General features: G+C 39.3%; 1 protein-coding gene and 1 non-coding gene across 3 annotated transcripts in view; one reads left to right on the top strand and one right to left on the bottom strand.

The window, feature by feature from the left end:
* Positions 1-9,325, bottom strand: part of LTA4H (leukotriene A4 hydrolase) — a 34,898-nt gene extending 25,573 nt beyond the window's left edge. The window contains exons 1-3 of one of the 2 annotated variants that reach the window (XM_003808244.4): positions 8,955-9,325; positions 2,653-2,783; positions 1,041-1,161 (exon numbers count right to left, since the gene is read on the bottom strand). In XM_003808244.4, the coding sequence (XP_003808292.1) occupies positions 1,041-1,161; positions 2,653-2,783; positions 8,955-9,113 (411 nt within the window). In that variant the 5' untranslated portion in view covers positions 9,114-9,325. The remainder of the gene's footprint in view (positions 1-1,040; positions 1,162-2,652; positions 2,784-8,954) is intronic. The other variant, XM_008960325.4, reaches the window with a different exon arrangement.
* A 288-nt stretch (positions 9,326-9,613) lies between these two features.
* On the top strand, positions 9,614-9,685 carry TRNAD-GUC (transfer RNA aspartic acid (anticodon GUC)). The gene has a single exon. It is a non-coding gene; the product is annotated as a tRNA-Asp (tRNA).
* Positions 9,686-10,124: the final 439 nt, after the last annotated feature.

Here is a 10,124-nt window from a genome sequence, read left to right on the forward strand (position 1 = left end):
ATATATTCAAAATTAACATTTTCATGACTCACAAATCTTGCATTTCTTGCCAACTTTGGTTAATAGACATTCTATTAAGAAATACTGCCTGAAAATCAGATATTTATGAGATACAGATTGTGCAATTTGTACACTCTTGCGTAGAACATTTCATCTCTTCTAGATTATTAAACTGAGGGTTTCTTAGATTAAAAAGATATTTCAAGTGGCCATAGAAAGTAAACAGGTCTGATTCATATGCTAATTCCTTTTTTAAATGGACTTGTATTGAAATTTGAACCTAACACACAGGAATATTGGGAGGGATGAAACATGTAAAGAATCTAGCACAATGCCTGGAAATAGAGCAAACGTTTAATGAAGTCAGTTCCCTAAATTGTAAATTATTTGATTACTATGAAAAGTAGGTATTTTTTCTTTCAGAAGACAGTTTGAAATGTATTATCCTTGTGACAGGTTATCTCTAATTGTATGGCTCTTTACCCTTAGTTTTAAAACAGAAAACAAAAGTAGTTTAAGTCAGGCAATTTTAAAGGTACAGTTAATATATTGATATAATACACACTTTTGTAAATGTGTAAGAAAAATATGGAAAAGCTACATTCCAAACTCAATGGTGGTTACCTCTGGGCAATGGTGTCTGGAAAAGGTTTGGAAATTAAATCTTTCACTTTCCATTTCTTTACTATTAGCATTTTTCATAACCAGTACATATTATTTATTAATTTTTCCTTTCATTTTATGACTATTTACTGAGTACCTACTCTCTGCCAAGTTCTAAGTCAGGCCTAGAGAGTCCAATCTAGGTGGACATATTTCCAAACTGAAAGAAGCTTCTTATTTAAAGTAAGGCATGAGTGTATTAATAGTGAAAGATAAAATGAAAATATATAATTCATCTTATATGTTTTTATAAGATCAATTAATACATTTTATTAGGTAAAACCTACATAATCCATAAAACCACTGTTCATTTTGCTTCATTCAACCATATGTGCTGAAATTTTCTGCATCAGAAATCATTCTGGAATCCTTTTTACCTGGCACTGACTAAAGAGATATGGGTGTTCCTTCCCAGAAGTCTGTTCAGGAGTGAGCCACTGGAGAGCAGAAGATTTTGGAGAGGTCTCAAAAGAAATTTCTATAACAATTTCTTGATTTCTGTATGAAACAAATAAATATATTAGTAGAGTATGATTCCATCTAGTGAAAATTTAAACTCATAATACATACACTGAATAATATAAATAACATAGTATGCATTCTCATCACTGATTGGCAGTAAGCTCTAGGTATGCCACATCCTCAGTGGGTAAGTCTCCTCTCAGTTTTCCTACCTAATTGCCAGCCTGTGGGTCCTTTTACCTCTCCTATGCTAACTGCTAGCGAAGGTTTAATGGCAACTAACAGTGGTTGACTACCCCATTGTGTGTCACGTACTTTGCATCTGTGATATCATTTAATATTTTATTAGAGTGAAAAAGTGAAAGAAATCATTTTGGGGCTTCAACTACCACAGCAGCAGGTGCCACAGCATGACACAGAGCAGTGCTAGTCTGCAAACTGTTACCGGCCCAGGACAAGACAAGACCAGAAGTTGAGAGTCAGCATTGCAAAACTTTTAGAGTCATTTTTATGTCTGTTGAATCTAATAATAAAAAATGTGTGCTTGTATTTCATCTCTTCTTCCTCATATTTCATTTTTATTGCATTGTACAAAAGTATCAGTCTATGACAGATTGAAGAGGATAAAAATTGGTCCTTTACCCCAGAGAGTTTGAGAAGCACTGATAATAAGGAAACAGCAGAGCTTTAGAGACCAGCAGCCCTGCTGGTGTTCGAATCCTGACTCTATCACTTACTGGTACTGTAAACTTGGGGAAATTATTTGACCTCCCTATGCCACAGTTTCCTTGTAGAATGGGGTGAATACCATCTACCTCACAAGCTAGACTTAAGTGTTTCCCTTCTCTTAAAGGGAAAGAGAAGGCATGAAAACACTGGCCTCTGAACAACTGGGGTAGATCACCCTTGTTCTAGGCCAATAGTTTTCACCCTCTTTCCCCTCAAGAGGTGGCATATACTCCCAATGTGACAATTCTGGTTGCCACTTTCTTGAATAAGTTATTTCTCTAAGGTTCCCTTTCCTCATCTTTAAGTGTAGATTATACCAGCAGGGTTACTGTAAGGATTAGATACAAGAATGCATTTAAAGCACTTATCCCAGGATTGCTGCACTGTAACAGTTCTATCTTTGGCATTATCATTGTCCCATTAATAAATGCAGCTGGCCTCTGGGGCAAGGGCAAGGAGGGTGCAACTTGTAAAGCTGCCCAGGTTATCTTGAAATGCCTTCTTATGATGGCATGCCCCCACCATCACTCTAGATATTAGTAAAAGGATGAATCGTTTAGAAACTAACAGTTCCCAAAGTCCTTGTTGTATTATATACAAACAACATTTTTAGTATCTTAAGTATATATAATTTTAACTGCTGTATCAACTTTAATCTGAACAGAAGATCAGGATAAGTAGTGTACCAATCATTACATATTTACAAACTAAAATTTAAAAAGAAAAAATATTTAAATTAGTTAAGAATATGTTTCCCCATTATTTAGCTGTAAAAGAGAAAGATCATAACATTCATACTTGCTCAAAGCGATAGGAAGAGAGATTTCCATTGGCGATCCCTTGTAACTTTGTCTTTCTCCAAGAGCATATTTGACTTCTTGTCCATTGATCACTACTTTTTCTATTGTAAGGTCCTTTGTATCCAAAACCTAAAATTAATATTTTTAAATAGTAAGAAAATAGTTTCATTTACCAGAAAAAACTCATATTAGATATAGGCTACAACAACTATTTGCTTATGGAGAGTAAAATACAGAGTGAAATTAGAAGAATTAAAGAGTCAAAAGCTAGTCTAGGTCTCATTTTTTGGGACTCTAAGCATCTTGAAAATTTTTGGGTTCTAAGATTTGCATATATATTGTTAAATAACCCTAGGACAGTCACACAAATTTTGGGCTTTAAGTAAAAGTCAAATCTAAATCAAAATATGTTTGCTTCTGACTCCTAAAATTTTCTCTATTATGAAAAACTTTATCTATAACTTAAGTTTCTTTCACTCTGGCTCCTCAATACATTACACAATATATTTCCTCCTAGAACTCATGTACTTTCAAACTTCATGTTCGTTAAGCAAATCAGCAAACTGTATATCACTGTGGTTGTATCTAGAAAAAGCCCAACCTGGTATGGCAACTCAGACCAAATGATTCTGCAGAGGATTGGGAGGCCATATCTACTTGCCATGGCCAATTAAGGACAACTGCTTTGGGCATGAAGGAGTGGCATCAAGTGTCAGAGTATTTTCTATCCCCCAAATCCTGAGCCCTACAAATCATACTCTTTAATTATCTCTCAACTAATCTCTTGTCCTAGAATCTTGAACCTTCCCATGCCACAAGACTGTTTCCTAACAACATAAACAAAATTCTACTTGATGGATCTACCCACTAAATATTCTAGTTTTCCTCCTTCCTTCCTTAAACTCCAAGGGAGTTTTTGACTGCTATGACTACTACTTCTACTTCCTCATTAATCATCCTCCCTTTCCCCTTCTTCCATCTGGCTTCTTGCTATTGAAAGGGCAGCCCCCACCCCGATCAACAAAGTCTTTTCTGTCCAATAACCTTGACCTCTGTCTACTCACAGCCCTTATGGACCATGTCATCTGGTTAAAACCCCTTCCTTCACTTCTTTGCCTGTACACATACATCATAAATGGTTCTCTATTTGTCTAATGTTTTTTTCCTTTCCCCTCCTTTATTCCAATTCAAAAATATGGATATGTCCCAATGTTCCAGCCCCGGTCCTTTGATTTTCTTGCCATATCCTTCACTCCCTAGCTCTTACTCATGCCCACATCTTCAACTAGTGTCTCTGTGAAGATGCCTGCCATTCTAGTTCTACAGTTGTATTCCCTCCCCAGGACCTCAGTCTAATCGCCTGCTCAACATTTCCATGGGACATAGCACCACACATTGAATAGGCTTCTAAAAATTCCAAAAATGATTTTTATACTCCCTGAATCAGATTTCTCCCCAGATTTCTTGATTCTGTTAAAAGAACTCTTCCAGTTACCTAAGGTTTGATCCCATTTCCCAACCCCACACAGCCACTTAAAAGTTGTTCTTTCACAATGTCTTCATACTTTTCCTTTCTTTCCACTACTAACCCAGGTCAGGCCCTGGACTGGTAGAACTGCTTTCTACCAGATCTCCCTACCTCTGGCATTATTTTTTTCCTTTTCTGAAATCTGACCTGGCTACATGTGAGGCCAAGAACCAGCCATTTCCCAGCTGCCCCTGGGTACTTTCTTTTGGGGGTACCTCATCTGTTATCCTTACTCTAAATTAGTAGAAGATACGGTTTATATCTTATTTAAAATAATAGGCTTACTCCTTCATATTCTAGTACCTCTCTAGTCTCTTCATAGTCTAGTACCTAGTTCTGAATAGCTATTCAGAATAGCTAACTTGTTTTAAAAACTTGATTTGAGTATCTTGTGTTTATAACACATGCTTATATAGATGAATTAACTGGGTCATTTCCCAGTGGAACATATTCTGTTTTCTATATTGGCTAAACTTTCCAAATCTGTTCAGAATCAGAAGTGTCATAGTGACAACTATTTTTTGTGAAACGTTTTGATATCCCCTGTGTCTGTTATAGCTCTTGGCCCTACCCTTTCCTATAATACTTACTGTACTGCATTATAATGATTTCTTTTTCCATTAGACTAAGGGTTCTAAAACAGAGAATGTTACTTAGGTCTGTATTCCCAGGGTTTAGCACTCTGCCTCAAAAACACTAGGTGTCAATTAATGCATGAAGTAGGTCCTAGACCAAGAGAAAACAAAAAATGCAATGTTTAAGCTGTATTATCTCAAGTCCTAAGTCTCAACTATCATTTGCAAACTACTTTTTAAAATTCCCCTTCAAATTTCAGCGATGTTATTTTTAAAAAAATAGTCAAAAACTGTAATAAGAAAGAAAAATAAACTGGACTGTTGACAAGTTGGATTTAGTACTTTTTAAGAAACGTGTTAAGCATCAACAGCTCTACTAATTATAGGATATAATTTATATGTTTCACAGTATCCTCTTTGAACAATACCCTCCATCCCCCTAAAAAGCAGCTGTACTTCTCAGTAGCTGGTCAGTTGACATGGAATAGATATCTGATTCCTTTTTTGCACAGGCTGGTAGGAAGCTCCATGTCAACCCTGTGGCCCACTTCTTTTAAAGTATAGAGAGCTTTATGCCATGGGTTTTGTTTCTCCTATCCTTATTCTCTCTTCCTGCAAATTATTTAATTATTTTTAATCTTATACTATATATGTTGCTTCAAGCAGTCTCAGTCCTTTCTAGAACAAAGCAGAGTTTTTTTTAAAAAAAGCTTTATGCCTCATTATGATGTCTAAATTTACATTTTCTACTTGCTACGTGCAGGGATATGATGGAAAAAAATAAGTTTATGTGTGAAACACAAAGCTAAAACTAAAAAACCACCTTGATTTGATTCCCAGTTGAGCCATTTACTTAGTGAAAACAAGATGGTTTGCAGTCAGAAATACCTATTGTTATCTGCTGGCTTCTGCCTTGGCCATGGCACTAAAACCTCTTGAGCCACTAACCAAAAGAACACCTAAACATTTCTGAAGGTTTCAGTGAAAAGAAACAAATGTATGAAAGTTATCATAAATTTGGAGGATCAAACTTCAGTGTAAATAACCCAAAACTTGAAAAGAATTTTAGAAAGCTTAGAATTTGTCCGATTAAGGCTTCTTCAGCATTCCTCAACATCACAAACTCTAAGAACAGAGAGGAAAAGAAGACATGACGTCTCTCCTGATTCCGCACTGACACTGGGTCTTCCCATCTCACCTCTGAAATACAGCTGGCACTATTATCAATGTAGCCCATGTTAAGCTTAGGCACTGTTTTCTAATTGAAATCATCCATTAATCAAACTTTTGAATGTCCTCTACATGCCAGACATAGACTATACTAGGAAGTTGAGATACAAAGAGTTATGAAACACAGTCTCTACATTCAAGAGTCCACAATCTAGTGGAGGAAAGAAACAAGTTAACTTTAAATAAATATTAATTAACTAATTAATGAGGATAAGCTCCTGGTCTAAGGCTTTTGTCATAAATAAGCAAACAATTATAAACATGTTATTTTGTACCATAAATTGCCTTCCTTGTATAACATCTAACATTATTATAATTCCAGGCTCTAATTTGCTAAACAGACATGCCAACCAGAAATCACAATTTTAAAACCTTCTTTTCTCTAGATTTGGGGAATGTAAAAACAATGAGCAGATTTTTAGATTGGGACATTCTTTTCAAAATTTAAACATCCTGACTCTTGCTTACTTATAGAACAGAGGTAAAGTTTTTATTTTACAAAAGTGATGAGAACACATGGCCACACAGTGGGGAACACACACTGGGGCCTACTGGAGGGTGGAGTGTAGGAGAAGGGAAAGGATCAGGAAAAATAACTAATGGGTACTAGGCTTAATACCTGGGTGACAAAATAATCTGTACAACAAACCCTCATGACACAAGTTTACCTATGTAACAAACCTGCACATTTGAAGTACACCTGAACTTCAAATAATAAATTTTTTTAAGTTTTTATTTTACAAAACAAAGGTAAGTGTGAGGTCACATTAAGCAGCAAAAAGCTATAAAAATTTTCATTCTTTTACTTTTTTCAGCATAGTTTATAATTTAATTTTTTTAAATAAAGGTGAAGAACAAGAACTTTCCAGTTAACTGAGAGCTTTGAGTGGGTTTGGGGCTTAGTCAAGGTTTTATTATATCTTAAACCAATTGGAATATTTCTTCTGAAATATATGTTGCAGCTAAAGATTCAAGGAAGAATTTGCTGTTCATATATTAGAAAAACCTGTTTAAATTTCTTCCACTAGCGACCTCGGTTTTGGTTTGCAATTATTCACATCTGAACACAAGTGTCCTGAATTGCTTAATTTTTAAATCTCTAGTACTTTTGAATGTAGGACATATAAACACATGTTCAAATATGGCAGTCCCACAGTGTGGTTTTTCTTTTTTTATTATTATACTTTAAGTTCTGGGGTACATGTGCAGAACGTGCAGGTTTGTTACATAAGTATACACATGCCATGGTGGTTTGCTGCACCCATCAACCCGTCAGCTACATTAGGTATTTCTCCTAATGCTATCCCTCCCCTAGGCCCCTACCCCCAACAGGCCCTGGTGTGTGATGTTTCCCTCCCTGTGTCCATGTGTTCTCATTGTTCAACTCTCACTTATGAGTGAGAACATGCGGTGTTTAGTTTTGAAACTGCATTGAAATAGGACTTCAGCCCTGCCCAGGCAAAGTTGCTACTGCAATTAAAGATAGCATGGTACTTCAAGAAGACCAAAGTGCGATCTGCAAGGAAATAGATGCCTTCCTGCTTATAATATCTTTCTTTTCTTTCTTATAGTAGTTTTGTTGATTACCTATCAGTACATAGAGGAATCGACCTATTTTTCAAATCAATCAGTTTAGCAAAATGTTGAAGGACGAAGAGTAAGAAAGTACTTATTAGTTCATATTAATGAAATCAAAATGCAGATCTTTTCTACACAAGTAGGAAAAAGAGGCCTGAAAGCCACCAATTCTTATCTGCCCGATCTGATCTGATTGCTTATTGATGTGCTTTAGTAGATTTCACCATGCTACACTGTGTAAAATACACATGTAGCATCCTGCCCTGGTGAAGAAGCCGAATTTGGCTGTCTTTTCATGACCCTCTTATTTTTAAAATGATCTTCTATGAAATTCTTCAGGTGAAAGGTACCTTCAGGTGAAAGGTATAAACCAAATACTATCGGGCAATTTGAGCAAGAACATTAAATATAGGTTATGATACAGATAAAATCATTGAATAATATTCCATGAATCTACAACCTTTCTTCATTCCAATGGTTATAGAGTTTGTAGAAGTATGTGTTTTCTAAGTGAAATAACTACTTGGCTCCTTGGAACCAACTATTAAAAAAGCGTAGTGAATCATACTTAGAAAATTTGAATGTCCCATCCGTTCTTAAATTATTAGAAGAAAGTTGATAAGATTAAAAAGTAGAAAGGACCCTGAAGAGAGAGAGCTGCGCCTAGAGTTAGCAAGCAGGGACTGTTAGTTTCAAAGTACGGCGGAAAGAAGAGGCCTGCCCGGCCGGGGCTGGAAATCCTAAGAGGCTTGAAAACGACTAGCAGGGAGATCCAGGGAACTAGGAGGGAGACGGATGGGTGGTGCCCTGCAGACCTGTGGATTGAAATAAGGGTTCCCGGGAGGCAACCGTGGGATCAGGGATCGACATGACATGGGATCTGAGACTTGGGTGAGATTGTTGACTGAGGAAGGTGCCCAGGGGGCTGGGAAAAGTCTGGGGCCTGAAGAAGAGGGTTCTGGGCCGCAGGCCGAAGCAATGGGGAGGCCATGGAGTAATTAGAGCCAGGAACTAAAATTATGGGGGCTACTGCAAAGATGACACCTAAGGGCTGGGTGAGTTGAGAGGAGTGGACGAGGCGCTGGATGTGCCCAGGGACCTCGGAGAGAGGATCCGGGCGAGGGGCGGAGGAGACATACGTATAAGTGGGGGGTGAGGGAAGGGATGCAGAGGCGTAAGCGGGGTTGAGAAGGGGTGCTGTGAGAGATCTGGGGGCTGAAGAGAAGTGCACAACATGAGTTGGATGGGGACTACAGAAGAGCAGACGGGGACGTGGGGCTAGGCAGGGGCCGCGGCGGGGTGAGCCGGAGATCCGGGAGCCCGCAAGGACTAGGGGCAAGGGGCAGGGAGCCCGGGAGAGGCGGGCACTGGGCAGGCGCCCCACTGTACCAGGCTGCGCAGATTGTCCTCCTGAGACTGGACCGTGAGAGCAGCAGTCCCGGTCAGCGTCCGGCGAGTAAAGTCGACGCTGCAGCGCAGGTGCAGGTGCTTGGTCCGGCAGACGGAAGCCGGAGAGGCCAACGAACAGGTATCCACTATCTCGGGCATGGCTCTGGGGGATCACACAGCACAGCGACCTACAGCCCAACGCTCAGCTACCAGACTCGTCGATAGAGAACCTGAGGAGGAGGGAGAGAGGTAAAGAAGAGGAGGAGGGATTCGCGGTGCACGCCGGGAAAGGAAGTTTCTTAAAGTCAGACGAGCGTTGGGGGAACGGGTGAAGGAACTACAAGTTCCATGGTGCCGCGCGGCAAGCGGGCGCTTGGCTACCTGGGAGCGTATGTGTTAGGGATGTTGAGGGGGACCAAGCGTGCGCCTGGAGCTGAAGAAGAGGAGGGGAGTAGGGGCAGTTAGAAGGGTGGCCGAAGGGAAATGATGAGAATGGAGGGGGAGATAAAACTGAACACTACCATTTTGGCTCTGTTCAACTTTCGTGGAAGCTGTGGTGGCAAACATAAGAAAATCAGGTTCATCGGTGTTTGCATGTAGCGGGGGGGGCGGAGCAAAAACGTAGAAAAGGCCTATCACAAGGCTTTCTTTTGTGCGGTTCCTCGTTAGTATAGTGGTGAGTATCCCCGCCTGTCACGCGGGAGACCGGGGTTCGATTCCCCGACGGGGAGGCATAATAATTGTTTTTGTTCCAGCTGTAAGTAATTCAAGGTTTAAACAGTTGTTTTGTCAGTTTCGGTGTTTATTATGTACATCCCCAGAACCTGCATCTCTCAAACGGAGAAAGCCAACATTCCCATCTTAGAAACTAATGAATTTCTATAAAAGTTATGCACTGGTCGCAATGGGAGTGCAGAGCTGGGACATTTAGCTCAGCTCTGGGGCCCTTGTGGCAGGTGAAGGAGGATTGAAGGATGCCTTGCCTTTAGGGTGGGGCCACAAAATTAAAACTGGAAAAATTGGAAGAGGCTAGGTTTCGAAGGACCTTAAACAGGTGGCCTTTTAATCCTGGGTGCATTAATGGGGGACCCACTGAAGAGTTTTCAGCAGGGGACTGATAAAGCATGGTCAGACTCATGTTATAAAATGCGGTGTCAAAACCATTAGCAG

This window comes from Pan paniscus, chromosome 10 (genome assembly GCF_029289425.2).
Source record: "Pan paniscus chromosome 10, NHGRI_mPanPan1-v2.0_pri, whole genome shotgun sequence".
NCBI classification, from domain to species: Eukaryota; Metazoa; Chordata; class Mammalia; order Primates; family Hominidae; genus Pan; species Pan paniscus.